The sequence below is a fragment of the Elgaria multicarinata genome, chromosome 20 (genome assembly GCF_023053635.1).
Source record: "Elgaria multicarinata webbii isolate HBS135686 ecotype San Diego chromosome 20, rElgMul1.1.pri, whole genome shotgun sequence".
NCBI lineage: Eukaryota > Metazoa > Chordata > Lepidosauria > Squamata > Anguidae > Elgaria > Elgaria multicarinata.
In genome coordinates this window covers 19,312,424-19,333,259 of record NC_086190.1, presented here as the reverse complement: position 1 = coordinate 19,333,259, position 20,836 = coordinate 19,312,424, and the positions used below count along the sequence as shown (strand labels likewise).

The 20,836-nt window shown below is 56.8% G+C and overlaps 1 protein-coding gene across 1 annotated transcript in view; it reads right to left on the bottom strand.

Annotated features, from left to right (window-relative positions):
* Positions 1–10,411, bottom strand: part of HSPG2 (heparan sulfate proteoglycan 2) — a 76,941-nt gene extending 66,530 nt beyond the window's left edge. Inside the window, exons 1-3 of the mRNA XM_063145351.1 lie at positions 10,292–10,411; positions 9,875–9,958; positions 358–467 (exon numbers count right to left, since the gene is read on the bottom strand). Coding sequence (XP_063001421.1) covers positions 358–467; positions 9,875–9,917 — 153 coding nt within the window. The 5' untranslated portion in view covers positions 9,918–9,958; positions 10,292–10,411. The remainder of the gene's footprint in view (positions 1–357; positions 468–9,874; positions 9,959–10,291) is intronic.
* Between the last annotated feature and the right edge of the window lie 10,425 nt (positions 10,412–20,836).

Sequence of the window (20,836 nt, the reverse complement as noted above, 5' to 3'; positions counted from 1 at the left end):
TGGCTGGGGCATTCTGGGAGTTGTAGTCCAACACATCTGGAGCGCCCCAGGTTGAGGAAGGCTGACCTATGAAGAGAGATCCGGGAAGAACAGAGGCAGGTTTTTCTGGGGAGCGCATGCACATCACTCTGGGACCACCACAGAAAAGGCCCTGCTCCTAATAATGGAGGTTCTCACCTCCTCATGGGTTGGAGCTTGGAGCGGCAGATTTTAAAATGCTGGGGGAAGGAAGTCAGATGAGAGAAGGTGTTCCCTGTAATCTTTGATGCCCAGAGACCACAGTAGGGCTTGGAAAGTCAAAGGGGGAAACCACAGGCATCCTGTCCCTGGTCGCTGCCTGAGCAAAACAGGACTCACCGTGTCCACCACCGCTTCGGAGACGTCCCGGAACTCCTCGGAGTTGACATCGTCCAGGCGCGGGCTGTAGTCGATGGATTTTGTGAAATTCACCAGGGCCCGGAAATAGACTGAAAAGAAGACGATGAAGAAGGGTGAGGGCTGAGGCAGCTGGTGTGCATGTAAGCACACACACGCAATGTGTGCAGGACACGGAATAACGGGCTCAAGTTAAAGGAAGCCAGATGGACAATCAGGAAAAACTTCCTGACTGTTAGAGTGGTACAACAATAGAACCCATGACCTAGGGAGGTTGTGGGCTCTCCCACACTAGAGGCCTTCAAGAGGCAGCTGGACAAGCATCTATCGGGGATGCTTTAGGGTGGATTCCTGCATTGAGCAGGGGGTTAGACTCGATGGCCTTAGGGGACCCTTCCAACTATGCTATTCTATGATTCTATTCAACATTTCATATACTTAGACCTCTGGTCTGTTTGTCCTGCTCCTAATGACCAGCTGCTATAGGAAAACGGCGATACTAAATAACTCTATAGATTGATGGTGGAATTGGATGTGAACGGTGGAACAGCTTATGGGTGCGTGGGGGTGGGTTCCCCTCTTTGGTGTTTGCAGCAGTGGGATGCCCCATGAACCGTGATCTTCCACACGTGGGGGAAGCGCTACGATAACTTACGCGGGGTGTCTTCACTTTGACGTTAGCATCGATCACCTGCACGGCTGAAAGTCTTACGCCTATAAAGCCTTACACGGCTTGGGCCCACCATACCTGATGGAACGCCTCTCCCGACATTTATTTATTTGCTATTTATTTAAAACATTTATATCCTGCCCTATATCAATAAGATCTCAGGGCGGCGTACAGATAAACTACCTGTACACTGCGCTCAATGTCTAAGGTCCTCCTCCGAGTGCCTACTCCAAAGGAAGCTCAGAGGATGGCAACAAGGGAGAGGGCCTTTTCAGTGGTGGCCCCCCAGTTATGGAACGATCTCCCCGATGAGGCTCACCTGACACCAACATTGTTATCTTTTCAGCGCCAGGTCAAGACTTTTCTCTTCTCCCAGGCATTTAACAGCGTTTAACAACATATGCTAAGTTTGTTTTTAACGGACCCCAGAACTGTTGTTGTTTAAATGGATACTGTTGTTTTATATTGTTGTTTTTATATTTTGTATACTTTTTAACTTTTGTAAACCGTCCAGAGAGCTTTGGCTATGGAGCGCTATATTAAATAAATAAATAAATAAATAAATAAATAAATAAATAAGGGCCTTCTTTATTTCCACAGACGGAGGTGAGAACCCCCACCTAAGGGTGCATTGAGAGGGTGGGACGGGGTCACCCCAATGAGGCAGAGCTCCAGCAGACCCAGTGCTCGCTTGTGCAAGCGTCTTTGCTCGTCCCCCCACGCATGCAATGCAAAACGCCGGCACGGGAGCTGGCTGTGGGATGAAGAGATCTTGGCCTGTCTGTGTGCGTGGACCCAAATATGCCGCTCAGCTCACCCGTCCCCCGAAACGGACAGTGCTGAGCAATAATGGGACATTCTTTCCCCCCGGTCCCCCCCACACAGGCACTCACAAACCCAGCCCTTCCTAGATGGGGAGAGGGCCCCCCACAAGGAGACCGGACCGACCCCCCCTTCCCTTGGAGAGGAACGCAGCTCCCAGGCCGTGGTCTGAGGCCGTCTCCTCCCAGGATGGGGGGTGGGAGCAGGCAGAAGTCAAAGCAAAAGGCACCGGGTTATTGTGTGTGTTTTTCGCTTCCACACCCCCAGGTTTCACATGGGCCGTGTGCCAGGGTTCCTGGCCAACGGCAGCTTCCAGGCGCAGCTGCAACGCTGGTCAACATGCAGACCACGTCGAGGGGAGAGGGTGTCCATGTCTGCGCTCTCCCAGGTGCCGGGGAAGAGGCGCCTGCTTCACTCAGAGGATCTCCTGCCCGTCCTGTGCAACCCTGCGAGGTAGGCCAGTTATACACCCATTTTATGGGCGGAGAACTGAGAGCAGGTGAGCGCAGGTGGCTTGACCGAGGTCAGAAAGCCAAGTCTTTGGCAAAGAGGGAAACCTGGGTTTGGGTCCGGGACTCTCAAGCAAAGCCTTTGGACCTATGAAGGCTACCTGGGCCAACCTCTTGAGATGCCAGTGCCCTGGCCTCACTCTGCGCCCCTCAAACAGACCCACAGATCCAGGGGAGATGTCTGGGCCAGATCCATGGCGCCCTGCCAAGCCACGGTCTTGGAGACGTGGGTGCAAACACTTCCGCTGCCAGAATATTTGCCCTCCAACACCCCCTCACAGGGGCGAATCCTTCTCCAGGCTCTTCTCCCCCCCCCCTCCGCTCCCTACATTCTGGGACGCCAACCCAAGGAAGAGCTGCCAGGAAGCCCGGCCTTCTCCTTCTCCAACGCAGGCGTTTCAAACGGGGCCGTTGTTGTCCTGACCCACACAAAGGAGCCATTCAGAGGCCCCATGGCGTCCTGCAACTCAGCAGAGCTGCCCTAGGGCCCCACCCGCCCGCAGTCACCCCCAAAGAATGTGCCGCGCCCTTGGGATCAAACCGTCCTTTCTAATGCCTGAGCCACTTGGGGGGCAGGCGTTGGCGATGGAGAATCTCAATCTCTCTCTCTCTCTCTTATGTCCCAAAGCCTGTGTCTCCTGCCCCACCCCTACACAGAACGTCTACTGCAAGGAGGGAAGGAAAAGGCCAACTCTACACGCGAACCTTCGCGACGGGCTGTGTCACCGTTCGTTTGCATTTGGGGAGGCGTCAGGGCGGCCTCCTGTGCCTAGTGCCGACCCCCTGGGATTGATTTTGCCCCTGAAGTTGGTCGTGTTCAGTGCCAGAAGGCTCAACGCTGGAACGTGCGTGTTAACCATCAAAACAGTGTTTCCTCTGTTCACGTACAGAGCGCCATTCCCTCCCCGCTGAGACGTGGCTGGAACGCTGGGGAGAGTCTCTGCAGGGTTGGGGGGGAGCGAGCTGAGCCCCTCCAGGCAGGTCTAGTGGTGAGGAGGCAGATTGGGGGCAGGCAGACGGATGGACAGACAGGGGTCCCTCGCTTCGCCGCCTCCCTGGGTTCTGTCAAGCCTGATTTCGCCACAGCTCGGCTCGCCTGGTGCCAGGAGAGAGGCCCCGGCGTGCATCTGGGGCACCAGATGTGGACTCGGGAGGAGAGACGGCCTCAGCCGCGAGGCCTGGAAGGAGGCCGCCACACTGCAAAAACGCGGAGCCCGGCGGCAGCGCAGGGAGCCCCGAGGGGGTAGCAAGAGGCATCGAGCGAGGCGAGCCCCTCCAAGGCCGCGGAGGAGGGAGGCCACGGCAGCGAGGGAAGAGGCGGGCAGGGCAAGAGATTCCTTTGCCTGCGCCCTGCAGAGAGAGGCTGCCGGGCCCCAGGCCGCCCCCCTCCCCCCCTCCCCGTGGGTCCCTCTGCCGATCGCTGGCCCGGCCTCTGAAGCAATCGCTCCAGCCGTTAAAAACCAGCGCTCCGGCTTTGCCTCCTTTTAAGGAGCCCTCGCTCTCCGTCTTTGGCTCGCCATGGCCCGGGAGGGGCGAGCTGGAAAATCGCTTTGAGCTGTGAAGAACAATGAGCAAAAGGCCCACGTTCCCCTTCCGGTGTTGGCTGAGTCAGCCGCTCCGGCCCCCAGGACCCAGGGGCAGCCAAGGGCGCAGCGGCGTGGTTGCGCACGTGCGTCCGAAAGCAGGATTCAAGGGGCGCAGCTCACGCCGAGCCACGGCAGCTCTGCTCCAGCGACCCCTGGGCTTCAACCCAAGGATGCTCTGGGGGGGGTGTGTGTGAAAAACGCCAAGGCCGTCCTAGCCTCCCTCTCGTAGGCCCCAAACACCCCAAACCCAGCAGAGGGGGGCGGCCAAGTCATGCAATGGCCACACTGTGTTGCCGGCAGAAGAGCAGCTGCTAGCCACGTCCGAGGGGCAAGAACATCAGAAGTGCCCTGATGCTGGATCAGACCCAGGGTCCATCTAGTCCAGGACTCTGTTCGCACAGTGGCCAGGCAGCCGTCAGCCAGGGATGAACAAGCAAGACATGGTGCAACAGCACCCTCCCGCCCATGTTCCCCAGCAACTGGGGCACACAGGCTTACTGCCTCGAATACTGGAGATAGCCGGCTTGGGACTGTGACTGATAAACCTACTGCGCCTTCCTTTGCTCTTGGCCAGGGCGAGTCGGAGCTCCTTCATCCCAACAGCCGAATTCCACTTCGGAGGGCCACGTTCTAGTGGTGGCTGTGGCCAAGAGCAAAAGGGGCGGGGTTGAAGGGGAAAGAGGTGGGGCCAAAATACCAGCATACTTTAGCTTAAGGGAGCCATCCTGTGCGTATTTAGGTGGGAGGGGGGAAGGCCTACAACTCCCAGAATTCCTCAGCCGGGGAATTCTGGGAGTTGTAGGCCTCCCCGCCCCCCATCTAAACGTGTGTAGGATTGCAGCTAAAGCTCTTAACGCCAGCAACTAACCCTTTCCAAGCTGTCAGAATCGGGGGCAAAACATGCAAACGCTGGGAAGCCCCCAATTATCCATGGCTGGTGGAAAGGCGTGTGGCCGTTTGGGAAACCCCCGCGGGCCGGATTTGGCCCCCCGGGCCTGAGTTTCAACACCCCTGTTGTAGGGCCTACAAGTTGCCCTCGATGAGACCCATTTCCGAAGCGCTGCCAGCCCAGGCTCGTGGGCGGTCTGGAAGGCCCCCTGTTCCGTGACCAGTGGTACCGTGAGGGGTGGGACTTTGGCGAAGAGGTCGGCAGAAGGGGCAGCCGGTGGGCAGACAAATGCAGCAAGGCAGGTGAAGGAAGGGCAGTCACACACACCTCGCCACCAAAGGAAGCCCACCACCACCTCACTGCTGGAAGACCAACAAGCCCGGCGTTCACAATTAGGTCATGGCCCCACTGCCCATTTCATAGGTGGCCGGCGCCATTGCTTCGGCAGCCTTTCGAACACAGATCTATTTATTCGTTCCCAAGGCGGCTTTCAAGGAGGGCTCTCGCTTCTGCCCACAACACTCGCTCTTGACGGTGGAGGTTGGGGGGTGCGTGTGAGGTGGGGAACTCACACACGGGGTGGGGTCAGCTGGTCACTTACTGAGCTGGGAGTCATCCTCTGTCTTGGAGTCGGTCATGCTTGCAGGGGCAGGGACCCCCAGAGGAGGAGAAGGAGGAGGAGGAAGAGGAGGCGGAAGGTCTGCAGAAGAAAGAAAAGAGGAAAGAGAAGAGAGAGAAGAGGAGGCGAGAGAGAAAAGAAAAGGCAAGAAAGAAGAGAAGAAGAGAAAAGAGAAGCAAGAAAGAGAAGAAGAGAAAAGAGAAGACAGAGAAGAGAAGGCAAGAAAGAGAAGAGAAGAAGAGAAAAGAGAAGAAGAGAAAAGAGAAGAGAAGGGAGAAAAGATAAGGAGAAAAGAGAACAAATAAGAGAAAACAGAGAAGATGCAGAGAAAAAGGAGAGAGAAGAGCGAAGAAGGAAGGAAGGAAGGAAAGGTTTCGTTATTGGCGCAGGTGCGGTGCCCAACCACAGATGTGGGGCCGGAGCAAAGGGAGATGAAGAATTCCACAGAATTTTACATGGAGGGGGGGATGTCCAGGACCCCCACTCGGAACCCTCCCCTGCTCTTCCCACTGCTTCCTCCTGCCTATCTTCTGAACACCCCATTCAGGAGGAAAAGACGGAACCGTCCCCCACGCCCTCTTCTGATGGGTGGTGCTAGGAGCCCTCCGTGCGGAAGCACCCCGAGATTCTGGGCATGCTGACTGCTCTGGCGCCCCCCCCCCGGGCCCCCGGGATCTTCCTCTCCCTCACGTGGGCCCTAGAAGTGCGTCTCCCAGCCCCAACACACCCGCCCACCCACGTGTGGTGCCTCTCCTGCTCCGTTGGGAGCTCCGAGGGAGCTAAGCACAGCTCCGACTGTGGCGTGGTTTCCCTTGAAGTTCCCCCCCCTTGCTTACCAGAGCAAAAGGTGTCCCCCCCACAAAGACACACCCACCCACCCTCCTGCCCTGCCACAAACAGCTGCAGCTCCCCGGCCAGCGGGAAAGGCAAACTGAGCTATACTTTCCCACTAGGAATAAACGTGGCCTTCCCCACTCAAAACCCAGCTTATTTGGGGGCCGGCGGGCGGGCCGGCTATGTGTGCGGGGGGGTGTCCAGCAGCGGTGGGGAGGGGACCCAGGCCCATGGTGCGTCCAAGGGAACACTGCTGTCAAGGGTTAGGTAGTCCAGAGGAAGTCCCACAGGGAGGGGAACTGGAGTCCCCCCCGTCCCGTCCCCCCGTCGATTTCCACCCCCAGCTGGGGGAGCTTCCCTGCCCCACAGATAAGGAGAAAGCCAGGAGGCGCCTCCAGCCGGAGCCTCTCCCGCGCAGCCCCCGCCTCTCCCTGGAATGCCTCGTGGGAGTGGAGCCGGTCTGGGGTTTCCCAACCCAAATGTCAAAATGAAGGGATTTCTTAAAATAAAGCGCCTGCACAACGCAGGCATCTGTTCCCCAGCGGTCCGGGGAGAGTCGGTGGGTGGGCCGCTGTCAGTGAACACGGCACTCGGGCTCCTTCCCTCCCTGCCTCCCCCTGCACAACCCCCCCTCCCCAAACCTGGAGGACAGAGACGCCCCACGAATCCAAGGGGCCCTGGCGCTGGGCGTGGAGGGACGCATTGCCTAGCGCCGGGCTGCCGCAGCGGAGGTGAGCCAAGAGGCCGCCTCTCGTGCCAGCGCCTTTCCAAGTCCTGGGCAATGAAGAACGTCCCCTAACCTTTTCCTCTTTTTGTGGCTGTGCGGAGGGAAACGAAAGAGGAACCCGGGCCATTCATCCAGCCCTGCTGAAAGGCCACTGCGTTCCCCCCCCCTCACCCCCCTCTCGCTTTGCTTGCATGTCGGGTCTTTATGGGCTGCCAGCCCGTGAGCAGGGGCCGCCTCGCCTTTGCGGGTTTGCGTGTGAGCCGCCCCCAGGAGCCCTTTTTAGGCTGAGCAGCAGGGAGGAAGAGCGGAAAGGAAAGGAAAGGAATGGATCTGCTTAGGCACAGCGTGAGGAGGAGGAGGAGGAGGAGGAGGAGGCAACGAATGGGGTAGCGGTCGCGGGGCGAGGAAGGGTGCAAGCCACAGAGCAGGGGGCGTGCAAGGAGGGCGAAGGGGCATGTGTGGGGAGGGGCGTTTTACGGCTCTCCCGTTGCTTCCGAAAGCAGACCAGGAGCCCCGCCCTACTCCGCCTCCTTCCGCGACACGTTCCCATTGCAGGGGTCGCCCCTGAAGCGTGCAGGGTTGCAATGGGGGGGGTGGGGGGCTTCCGTCTCCCGATGTCCCCAGGATCAGGGCCGCCTGCGCTCCTTTTAAAGCCAGCTTCAGCTCTCTTTGATGGCCGCTGCTGTTTCCTGCGAGGGGGCTGGGATTCTCAGAGGATGGGGCATCAGCCCTGGCGGACCTCCTAGGTCTCAGGATGAGAAGTGTGCGTGTCTGTGTGTGCGTGTGGGTGTGGGTGTGTCTTCCCCATCCTTTGCTACCTGATTTCTTTAGGGTGGCCCTACGGAAAGGAGGACAGGACTCCTGTATCTTTAACAGTTGCCTAGAAAAGGGAATTTCAGCAGGTGTCATTTGTACACCTGCAGCACCTGGTGAATTTCCCTCTTCATCACAACAGTTCAAGCTGCAGGAGCTGTACTAGAGTGACCAGATACAAAAGAGGGCTGGGCTCCTGCAGCTTTAACAGTTATGATGAAGAGGGAACTTCAGTAGGTGCTGCGTGCATGCAAACGACACCTGCTGAAATTCCCTTTTCTACACAACTGATAAAGATACAGGAGCCGTTGTCCTCCTTTCCATAGGGTCACCCTATCTTTTTAAAGAGGCGGTGCCGGATACTGGGGCTTTTCGTCTGCCCCACGGCTCATCCCCTAAGGGGCTGCAAACCCCAGCCTCCTTTCGGCAGGAGGGATCATCGCCGTCACCTCGGCAGTTTTGCTCCCGAGCGGACGGGCTGCGCTGTGCAAGGGCAGAAGGCCCTGCTCCTTACCTAAGCCGGAAGGCGAACGGTGGCCCTATGAAGCTCCTCCTGTTCAGTTGGCTTTACAAAGACCAAGCAGCTGGTCAGGATAGGGGCTCTGCTGCTTCTCTCCCCGTCTCGGAAGCTGACAGCTAGGCCTGGAATAAGCCAGAGACACATCCGCTCCTGGCTTCTCTCCCCAGTGTGGTGGGACCGTCCTTCTCACAGGCCCCCTCTGATGTGGGTGTGCTCCAGGCAGACAGGCCTCTGTGTGTTCCAGAAACGCCCCCACACCCTACCCGGGGTCTGGCCGGAGCTGGCGGAGACACATCTGGCCAGAGGTTCCGGAACGCTCCTCCAGGACTTGGCTGTCCGCAGCTCAGAGGCACGATCCGGCACACATGCTCCGCCGCTTGCCAGCACAAACCAGATGCCCCGACGGAGCAAGGCCTGATGGGAAGAAGACGCAGGACGCGGCCTTCCCCTGGGTCCCTCTGGCCCAGGATGGTCAGTCCTGACCGGCAGCCCCGGTCCTCCAGGACTTCTGGCAGGAGCTTCCCCAGAGACGCCGGGAATGGAACCTGCGTGCAAAGCCTTTCCCTTAGCCTTTCCCTAAGTTGCTAGTCCTCATGGCTCTCTATAAAGGGCTCATTCAAACAGGAACCTGAGAAGCGGCCTGTTAGTGAGTCAAACCCTGGGTCCATCTGGCTCAGTAGCGTGGACCCTGCCGGGCAGTGGCGGCTCTCCAGGCCCTGAGCCGGGGAGGGTCTTTCTAAACTCTTCTAACTGGAGCCGCAAGGGACCCATCCAGGCCCCGCCTCATTCCGGGTGGGGAACAGTTTCTCTGCACACTGGTCTACCCAGCCAGTAATGAACCCTGGCGGAGTCTCTGCTGCGTGACGACGGGCAGAGCTCTGCCCGCGGACACCTCCCTCGCCACCCACGAGGCCCTCCACCCCTCACGGCCTTTAATTTATTTTTTAACAGTAGAAGATGATGAATTGGGTTTGCTGGCAAAGGGATGTGCCACCGGCCAGCACCATCTCGACTTGGGTTCCAAGGAGCGGTGGGTTTTGCCATTGAGAGCTCAGGCGCCCGACGTCTTTGTGACAGAGATTCTCGGGAAAGTTAGCTTTTTCTTTTAGCCTCGCCGCTTTGCCTTCTGGGAAAGGAGTGATGTGTGGTTTTTTTACGACCGGCCGTGCCCACCAAGGCAGCCGTTTCATGAATGGGCAAGCCCCGCCCCACCACGGCGGCCATTTTGTGAGAGTGCCCGTGACACTGGCTCAGAATTGCAACTATGTTCGCCGACCCCAAAAGGCCGGGGACCCGTCTGACAGGAGATAGATTGGGAGGGGGTGGGGGCAGAGTTATTTCGAAGACCTGTTATCCAAGATGCGTTCAAGCTGGGGGTGTGCTGGGAAACCCTCCCCCCCAAAGGCCTTCTGCATGCCATCAGCACATCAGCACATCAGCAGGGCCATGCTGGGTCAGACCAAGGGTCCATCGAGTCCATGCCAGGCTGAGTGACATCCCTTCCTCTTACCTGTGGCAGGGAGGGGCGTTCCAGCGATCGGAGGTTTGACCATAGAGGTCGTCCCGCTGCCATTCTCCCCGCTGCCGTAGCCGTCTGCGAGGAAAAGCAAGAGGCGCTGTGAGCATCCACCCAAAGAGTGACGAGGAGCCAGCGGTGGCTTCCGGCCTGCGAAGGCGGAGGCCCGGGGCCGCAGCTCCCCGAAGGGAAGGTCTGCAAGCGAACCCTCCGCAGCAGTAGGCACGGAGCCCTCCGACGCTCCCCCTGGCCTGGAAGCCCCCTCCCAGAGGCTCAAACGCAAGGGGTTTTTCCCCTGCTCCCCAAAGAGCTGTTTTGCCAGCACCACGGAGCTGCGGAGCGATGCATCATGGGAAAGCCCACCCTCTGCAGGAGGAAGCTTTCCCTCCGGCCCCAGCGCCACCCCCTCACCTCCGGACGCCTCATCCGCTAGCAGATCCTCATCGTCGGAAAGGTCCACGTAGCTCCTCCAGCGCCGGCGCACCGCCTCCGATTCCGTGTCTTCTGTGTCTCCATCCTGCTGTTTGGAGGCCTGCGTCACCTGCGACGGAAAGCGGAGCGGAGGTTGGCGGGGAGGACAGCTCCCATCTCCCGGCGGGCACGTTTCTCACCCCCAGGACCATCCCGTGCCAATATTGCTTCTCCTCCTGGGGCACGGAGCTCCCCTTTGCATTCCTTCTCTTCCCCCTTCCACCAATTCCTCCAGCACTGATGTGCGAAGACACCCAGAACGTTCCTCCTCCTACTCCGGAGAGGTGCAGAGAAAGAACGAGCGGCGTTTAAAGTCCCGTCCCCACCCCCGCTGCTGGGCAGGACGCCCCAGCGCCAGCTCAGGCCACAGGGAGACGAGCGGGAGTCGGAAACCGTCCGCGGCACTTGAGAAAAAGGCCTCCTGGGTCCGGGAGGTCACAGCCTAGGAGCAAGTTCAGCAACGGCCACGTGAAGCCGGGATTCAGCGAGCCACCCAGCCTGCCGCACAGGGACCACTCGAAGTCAAGTGGCCAAGCTGAAGGGCTCTTGGCAGGCTGAGTTGGCTGCGAGTGGTTTCGATAAGGGGCTTAAGATCAAGTCACTGGGGGGAAAGGAACAAAGGACGGTGACAGGCACACAGGAAACTGCCTTATACAGGAGAAGTTGGTGATCAAACATGGAGATGTTTGCAAGCGAAGCACATGCTCCATCGCCCTAAAGATACCTCACAGTTCTGAACAGTGTAGGAACATCGGAAGCTGCCTTAGACCGAGTCTGGGTCCATCTAGCCCAGTATTGCATGCACTGACTGGCAGCTGTGGCTCTCCAGGGTCTCAGGCAGGAGTTTTCCCAGCCCTAGGTGGAGATGCCGGGGATCGAACCTGGGACCTTCTGCATTCAAAGCAGGAGTTCTACCGCTGAGCTACAGCCTCTCCCCCAAAAGCATAGCCAATCAGTTCAGGGACAGACTATCAGGGATCCTGCATCTCGCTACCTGGAGATGCTGGGGATCGAACCTGGGACCTTCTCCATGCAAAGCAGGGGCTCCACCACTGAGCTACAGCCTCTGCCCCCAAAGCATAGCCTATCAGTGAAGGCATAGCCTATCAGGGATCCTGCATCTCACAACCTGGAGATGCCGGGGATCGAACCTGGGACTTTCTGCCTGCAAAGCAGGGGCTCCACCACTGAGCTACAGCCTCTGCCCCCAAAGCATAGCCTATCAGTGAAGGCATAGCCTATCAGGGATCCTGCATCTCACAACCTGGAGATGCCGGGGATCGAACCTGGGACTTTCTGCCTGCAAAACAGGGGCTCTGCCACTGAGCTACATTACACCTACAAAGTGGTTGTGCTTAGTGTTGGGGGGAGGAGGAGGAGGAGGAGGAATAGGGGTTCACCCCAAGGAACGGACCTGCAGCTAGCCTGTTGGGTCTCCTGCAACACAGAAAGTTCACTTCAGCCACGGCCCAATGGAGAAACTGCAGCGCTGCAGCGTTCCAGAGACCTCCAGAGAGCCCGGCCTCTGCCCCCTCCTCCTGTTTAACAACCACAAAGCCCAGGACCGAGAGAGGGGACGTTTCTCACTTGTCCCAACTAGCCTGGGCGCTGGACTAGATGGACCCTCGGTCTGATCCAGTAGGGCACTTCTTGCGTTCTTACGCTTCCAGGCAAGGTTGTTCTCCTGCCATCGCTCTGCCTCGTTCATGGAATGTTACAGGGATCCACAAGCGTCCCCGTCCCCAACTCATGAACCTCCCGTGATTTCCCAGTGCTTCCTCCGACTTTTCCCGTTCCTGGAAAATACCCAGCGAGGAGGGAAGAGCTACACAAGGCCTTTGAGTAGGAGCTGTCCATCTAGAAGAGCCACTCATTCCCCACCCCTCAGACACAGCATAAATTTAACCATCTCAATTCCCAAGGACCTAAGACGTTAGCACACTGGCTACAGATACCCATATGTGTAACAAGAAATTGGGGCCAGCTAGGAGGCCGTGATAAGAAACCCAACACATAATTTCCCCTCTCCTTGTAGGCGTTTTGGACAACGATACCATGACAGCAAAAGATCATCTCTTAACAAGAATCTCTGTAAGGGCAAAAAGGGCCTAATTCAGTCACAAAACATGCCATCGGTGACCTTTTGCTGCCTGCCTAGGACAAAGAGGTCACTGACCAACGCTCTGTGCAAAAGCTTAAGCAGACACTAACCTAACATCAAAAATGGTGACATGCTGAAACCAGAGAGAGAACACCTCAGTCTCTCAGAACACTCTGTTGCACCCCATAAAATCACCATGCCTCAGCAAAACAGCGTCAAAAAGAGACTCCAGCGTCAGATTGCAGAATTAGAATTTATCAGTTTGACTCTACTTGCTTAGGGCTCAACCAAGACCAGGGCTTTCTCTCTCCCACTACAGGTGCTAAATGTGGCACAACAAAGCAAGGAAGATTACGTTATCGCCAATGACGGCTGTTGTACATGGTTACTGCACTTATTTTGTATACATTTGAGCTTTGTATGGAAGCGTCACAGGCTGAGCCTTTTTCCATTTCCTGGGCTTCCGGGTCATTGTTTACCATTTATTTTTCTTTCTATAGATAGATAGATCTCGGCCGGCCGAGGATAGCCCATCACGCATGCACACACACACACACAAAACTTCTGCCGTAACAAATCTCTTTGCCTTTCTGTTGCTGCAAGATTCTTCCGGTCGTTACCTGTTCTTTAATGGTGTGAGCCGCTGTGATGGGCAGAGAAGATGATTGTTCTAAGGAGGGGAGCATCTCACGAGCACAGGCAAAATTTTCAGAACGCAAAAGGAGCCTGGAAGGGCACCCGTCGTGGGATTACAAATGTACATTCTTGGAACCGGAAGTTGTGTATTTCCCCCCCGTAAGCTGAACTAGACAGAATCAGGTAGAAAGACGCCACAGGGAAAAGCCAACAACCCACAAACGGAGATTCCCTTTTTAAAAACAAAGGGAAATCTCTAGTTCTTACGGCTGTGCTCGTTTTGAAGGGAATCTGAGCATTTACTGGTGAAACCTCAGGCGCCCCAGAAGCAGAGCCAGAGTGAGGCCGAGGGGCTCTGGTGTAGCTCTGTCAAGCTCAGAGTCGATTCCTGGAGGCAGGACCACGGATGCCAATTGATGCCATGGAAATACGCGCCGTTTGCACGTGTGGCATTGCGAAAAAGCAACTCTCTTGCTGAGGGTGGCGCTGACGGAAGGGCCACGTAAGGCCCTCGCTCCACGTCTCAGCAGTGGCCCTGTTTGGTTTCCGGGGCCCAAAGGGCAAAGCTCCCAGCCCGCTGAGGTTGTGCCTGCGTGCATGTGTGCGAGTGCTTGGCGGTTACGCAAGGGTTTGCTGCGCATCTGCACAGCAGCTCAGGGACGTGAGCGAGTTCAGGCCGAGCGCATGCACGCACGCCAAGGAGCGTTCCCGCAGCCACCTCTGCTGGCGGGCGACGTGGCCAACTGGCGGCCGTCCACTGCACACAGGAGAGCCCTCACCTCTGGCCGGCCGGCCGGCCGCCCCCTCCTCCTGCCTTGCAGCTGCAGCAGCCTCCTGGCAGGCCCCTCACAGACATTACTGAGAGCCGGAGTCATCTCCGCGCCCCAGCGCTGAGGAGGGGGAGACAGTGAGCTCATCTCTCCAACTGGCCTCCCACGGCCCAGGTCCCAAGCCGCCCTGCGGCGGGAAGGCTCTTGCGAACCTCCAGGCCAGGAAGGGAGCAAGGCCGGCCGGCCTCAGTCCCGGCCTCTGGGGCCAGGGTTTCGCAGCCGATCGCCACCACCGGTCCCCTCGTCGGGACTTCATCCTGCTAAATTCCCCGGGCCAGGGAAGGAGGCCCAGGGGAGGCAGCCTTGCCAAGCTCCAGAGGACATGCATTTGAGCCAGGACACGTGGATAAAAAAAAGAAGTGTGGAGAGGGTGCCTCTGAGCATAGGCCGAAGGCTGTTGTTGCAGTAATCGAGCCAGAGGCAGAGATTTCTAGGGAGACCCAGAGCCCAACAAATTAAGGTCCACCTGGGTGGTGGGAGAGGTGGCCGTGGTTAAGCACATCACAAGAGCCCAGAGGCCGGATCAGACCCAGGGTCCATCTAATCCCGCACTCTGTTCACACAGGGGCCAACCAGCTGTCAACCAAGGACCACAAAGCAGGACATGGTGCAACAGCACCCTCCCACCCCTGTTCCCCAGCAACTGGTGCACCCAGGCTCACTGCCTCAAATACTGGAGGTAGCACACAGCCATCAGGGCTAGTAGCCCTGGATCGCCTTCTCCTTCTCCAGGTATTTGTCCACCCCCCTTTTAAAAGCCATCCAAGTCAGTGGCCATCACCACATCTTGTGGTAGAGAGTTCCATAGTTTGACTATGCGCATCTAACCGCATGGCTGCACCCCTAGGAGCAGTTTCTGTGCCCCAGGAGGTCATCCGAGTTCAGCGCTGCAGAGCGCTCAGCGCACCGGCCCCCTCCTCCCTTAGCCCCCCCCCGTTCTCCATGGGCTTCTCCATCCGCCTCCTCTGGCCAGCCCTGAGCCCCAGCGGTGCCCTCGCTGCTCAGGTGGGAAAAACTGGCCTCCCCCCCCCCCCCATGGGCCTTTGGCAGTGGAGCTATCCGGGGCAACAGACCGCAGCAGGAATTCGTCACGGCAGCATTTTCCTGTGCAAACACTTCTGGCTACATTATTAAAGGCTGATCGGGCCCTGGACAAAGGAGAGGGCCAGAGAGATAAAAGGGGGTTTAATCGTGCCGGACCGCCTGAAAGGGCGTGAAAAGGAAGAGGGGAAACAAGGCCCAGCGAACCATGCCGCCTGCAAATGCCAGCAGGGCACCATGCCAGCCTCCAGGGCTACGCCGGAGAGCACCGGTTCCCCTGCGCTGGCTTGCAGTGGCCTGTGCCGGCCAGAGGCTCCTTCCAAGCGGCCTCGGCACCAGCTGGAGGGCTCCTGGCGCAAGAGGTGCCACCCGCTGTGGTGCAAGTGCAAGCGAGACTGCACCGGCAGAGGGACGACTGAGAAGGGTTGGGGAAGGCCAAGGGCAGGGATGGTGGATAGGGACAGGACTGGAGCTGGGAAAAGGAACCTTCATCGTAGCCAGCCGAAAGGATGCTCAGCATCTCCAGGTAGCAAGATGCAGGATCACTGATAGGTTATGCCTTCACTGATTGGCTATGCTTTCGGGGAAGAGGCTGTAGCTCAGGGACAGAGTCCCTGCTTTGCATGGAGAAGGATTTGCATGCAGGATCACTGATAGGTTATGCCTGAACTGATTGGCTATGCTTTTGCGGGAGAGAGCCTGTAGCTCAGTGGTGGAGCTCCTGCTTCGCATGTACAAGGTCTCAGGTTCGATCCCCGGCATCTCCAGGTAGGGCTGGAAAAACTCCTGCCGGTAACGCAGGAGAGCGGCTGCTGCCAGTCCGTGTCCACGATACAGGGCTAGCTGGACCAAGGGTCTGACTTGATATAAGCCCGTGTGTAGTAAGTAGCCGAAGGCTTCAGTGCAGACTGGCTAATCCAAAGTAGGGGGGTTGCTCAGCCCACATTAAATTAGGGCTTGTGCCAAGAGCGTCGACTTTTCCGGGCCACATGGGGGGAAGCGCCCCTCCCACCTGACTCCCTCTCTGCCAGTTCATCACCTTTGGCTGCGCTGTGGTCTCCCCCCCCCCACCCCGATTCCGCCTCAGACACGGCCCCCTCTGTGCTTAAACAGCTGTATTGAAGTGAGAATTTCAGCTGTTGCACATTCTCATGTCATAGTTGCTGGACTAGTTATGAGAACCATTGCTGACTTCCTGGGCGGCACACAGAGAGGGCAGGGAGGGTGACGCAGCCGTCCCTGCGAGCGGAGGAGGCCCGGGCAGGAGAGAGGAGCCCAGGATGGCTGCCGGTTCTCGGATCTTGGGGAAGAAGCGAGATCCCGACTTCTGTGTCCTGCACACCCTACAGGGGCCTCCTTCTGAAAAACCAGATCCCCCCCCCCCAAGCTGGCCGTGGGAAGCAAGGAAAGAGGATCCGTGCCCCCCTTCCCCTAGCCCAGACCCTTTGCACCTGTCGCCCCAGAAAGGGATGGAGGGGGAAACAGGGGTCTATTTGAGACAAAGCATGAGCTCATGCCGCCAAACGACGACAGGAAAAAATAGCCCTTCGCGGCACGGAGGCAGCAGCTGGGGCCTTCCTTACCGGCAGGCTTTCCCGCGGACCCAGGGAGGGGGCGTCAAGTCTTGGTGCCGTGAGCCCAAGGTGGGCTTTCTCCCGCGTGGGCACACACCCACACACACCCATCCCGCTCCAGCTGAAGGCGAGAGGGCCAAAGCCAGCCTTCCTGGGGGGGCCATAGGCGGCCACAACACATTCCCCCCCCTGGCCACTTGGGGGGGTTTCTAAGCCTTTCCTTGTCCTCCCCCCCCCCCCAAATTACAAGGTTCAACAGCAAGGCTCCTTTACAGGCAGGGGATGCTTTAAGCGACAGCATGCTAGGATTTCCCCCCCGTAATTTGGGCCTCCTTCGCGCACATCTCCCCGGGAGCGTCTCCGAAATGGAATTCGGCCAATGGTCGTGGATGCTGGGAGTCGGAGTCCAACAGCGTTTGGATGGCGGCGGGTTCCCCCACCCTAACCTGTGAATGTGCACTGTAACATGCAAAGTTCAAGCTGTGAATAATCTGGAAGAGACGGAGAGAGACTGTGGGGAAAACCCACGTGCAAGTCTGACCGGCTAAGCAGGCAGGTAAGTCCCCGAGTCAATGTTGAAATCCCTGCCCTGCGGCACGGAGAAAAGGATGCCGAAACGCAGGAAGGCTTCCTTGGCACTGGCTACAAAGGAAGGAGCGGGCAAAGGCGGCAGCTGCCCGTGGCGGAGATGGGGGCTGGCAGGGTGGAGGGACCTAGGTATGGGCGACGGGGCGGCTCCTCACGTAGTAGACAGGGTGGAAGTCAAGGGCAGGAGCACAGACATGCACTCCTCTCTCTCTCTCTCTCTCTCTCTCTCTCTCTCTCTCTCTCTCTCTCTCTCTCTCTCTCTCTCTCTTCCTCTGGGAAGCAACGTCTCCACTCGCTCCTTCCCTGCAGCCAGGAAACATTTACTTCACTGCCGAATCCTGGTCTGTGTTTAACATGCAACACATCTGGGGAAAGGATTCACTGCAGAAAGCTGACCCGGAGCTCCTTTTAGGAATCTGGGTAGCTGCAGCAGCAGCGGCGGCGGCAAAAGAACCGGTACCTCCAAACAAGAACTTTGCCACCTGGGCCCCCGAAAACGGAGAAGGCGGGCGCATCGTTGAAAACCAGACTTCTCCAACTTGATGCTCTCCAGATGTGTTCGGCTACAGCTCCATCCGCCCCCCCAGACAGCGTGGTCCACGGCCAACACATCTGGAGGGCCCCAGGTTGGGGAAGGTGGCTGGTTTAAAAGGAAGTGTTCACTCGGTTTTAAATCTTTGCAGTTCTTGGCACTGGGGCGGCATCTCAGCCTCCCTAAAAACTTCACCTACGCTCAAACATTGCCGCCGCTGGATTAATCGACTGAAATTTCGGTAACAGTATGAATTCTGGCTGATTGATCAAAGCAATTAAATTCGATCAAAAGCAGAGGGAAACAATTCTTCCCAAGCAAAAAAAAGCCTTCGGTGCCAGGGGAAGAGTTTTCGTTTTTCGTTTCCGAAGCAGTTCAAATTGCGGTTTTGATCTCTGATGGCATTTTAGGGGTTTTCACTGACTGTTATGATCCCAACCTTGGTTCTGCAGGTTGTTTTTCATCTGTGTTCTTTTTAAAAATAATAACATTACTCCTTTTATGATGTTGTCAGCCCCACACTGGGAAAACGTTTTTAAGGGCACGATACAAATCCTAATAAACCAACCCAAATAAAAATAAAACGACAAGTAAAACCAAAAACGAAACACAATGCAAAAGTATGTGATCGAAGACATCCTCTTAGCGGACATCCCATATTCTTTTCTTTAAAAAAACGGCCATCTTTCTTCTCGATCGAAAGGTTTTTTTTAACAAAACGGATTCATCTGACGGATTAATTGCTATGCAATGCAACTGTATTCACGTCGACTCAGAGAACATCAGCAATTGGACAGTATAGAAATGTAATAAATAAATAAATATATAAATACACCTCACTAAGTTCACTTACTCCCAGGTAAGTGTGTATAGGATTGCATTCAGTGGGTTGGTAACAAAGAAGAGATGGCAGCCCAAGAAGATGGGGTTAAACATAATGAGAACATCAGAAATGCCCTGATGCTGGGTCAGACCCAGGGTCCATCTAGTCCAGATCTCTGTTCACACAGTGGCCCACCAGCCATCGGCCAGGGATGAACAAGGCAGGACATGGTGCCACAGCACCCTCCTGCCCATGTTCCCCAGCAACTGGTGCACACAAGCTTACTGCCTCGAATACCGGAGATAGCACACAACCATCAGGGCTAGTAGCCATGGATAGCCGTCTCCTCCAGGAATTTATCCAACCCCCTTTTAAAGCCATCCAAATTGGTGGCCATCGCAAGCAAAATCTCTTCCATGGAGATTCAAGTTTTGCAAATTTAAAAAAAAAAAACTGCACACAGATAACATTTCAGCTGCCCCCCACCCAGCAGCTATTCCAGCGGGCTGTTCAGAGGGAGATGAGAGGAGGAAGCAGGGTCATTCCAACAGCTCTGCTGGAAGACATTTTCTTCCTCTTCCCTCCCTATTCTTCTTTCCTTGCGTGTCGTGACTTTTCAGATTGTAAGTCTTATTTTACTGATCGCATGTTCAGTTGCTCTGCAGGCCTTTCTTGGCGGTGGAGCGGGATAAAAAAAAATACTTAAGTAAATAAATGTATTTCCCTCATTTGATTTATTCATTTGCTGTCTAGGATCTAAGGCGCGACTAGAGACACAGAACTGAGCTGCCTGTGAGCTTCCCCACCACACAGTTTTGCAAGGCCCTGCCGCAAGGATCCCATCGCCACCTGGAAAAGTGGGTTTCCCACCCCCACCCCCCCTGCCCCAAAGTCTGCCCTCCCACCAGAACAATGGCAGCAAAGCCCACAGCAAGCAGCGTGGCTATTTAAAGGCCGGAGGGCCCGGGTCCTTGCGGCCTTGACTCGTTTCCTGAAATTGTCCTGCGGAAGCGGCTGAACTGGCAACGCACAGCAAAGAGGCATCCCTCCTAAACACGGACGAGAGCCTCAGAGGTCCCGTATAACTCAAACTCTCTTCCTGCCTGCCCCCCACCCCTCCTTAGCTTTCGATTCCGGCTTCATAAAGGACCCATAAAGCAGCACAAGGTGTCTGAGATGTTCCCAGGCGGAACAAGAACGTTCTTTCCGCGTTTCCAGTTTGGCTCCACATTTTGCCCGGTGCTTCCCGGGTCCCGTCAACTCATTTGCCGGCTTCCTGCTTCTCAGAGGAGAGAGACAGACTTGCCCCTCGGTGCTTGACCTCCCCTCCACTTCCAGCAAACATCGCAGACAACCACTCAAGGTTCCCGAGTGACAACAATGTGCTTCCTTCTCCGACACTGACTCAGGCCCCACAAAGGAAGGCGAGGAAATGGACGGCTCCCGGCACCATCAATCTTCCCCTCCGGCCCCAGAGTAAACACCAGAGTTTAATCAAGAAGGACGGAAACCCACAGTCAAGCAAGGTCCCCTTGCTCCAAAGGAAGAGGAGGTGGAAGGGGGGGAAACGGAGCCGTGGCGAGGAAGGGTCACGGATCGCATGAGAAGAGCCCTGAGGCTGGATCAAGCCAAGGGTCCTCTAGTCCAACACTCGGTTCCCACAGTGGACAACCCGCTGTCAACCCACAAGCAGGACAACCATGTTCCCCAGCAACTGGTGCACCCAGGCTTACTGCTGGAGTACCGGAGGTAGCACGCAGCCATCAGGGCTAGTAGCCAGTGATGGCCTTCTCCTCCTCCTCCTCCAGGAATTGATCCAACCCCCCTTTTAAAGCCATCCAAATCGTTAGCCGTCACATGGGAGCAGCAGTCCTGGGACCTTCACTTGACTCACAAGAATGTGGTTTCAGATGAGGCTTCTGCCAAGTTCAGTGACCTGCCCCAGCCTAGCCAGAGGAGGGCCAGGATCTCTTCTTGATCCTCCCAGAGTGCAGGACATGGAAGAACGGGCTCAAGTGACAGGAAGCCAGATTCCGGCTGGACATCAGGAAAAATGTCCTGACTGTTAGAGCAGTACGACAATGGAACCAGTTATCTAGGGAGGTGGTGGGCTCTCCCACACTAGAGGCCTTCCAGAGGCAGCTGGACAACCATCTGTCAGGGATGCTTTAGGGTGGATTCCTGCACTGAGCAGGGGGTTGGACTTGATGGCCTTGTAGGCCCCTTCCAACTCCGCTATTCTATGATTCTATGACCCCTCCTCTGCTCTTGGGAGACAGGCGCCCATTCAAAAACAACCTCAATTCCAAAGCTCAAAAATGAGGAGGAAAAATTCCTCTCCTTGGGAGCCTCAGTGCAGA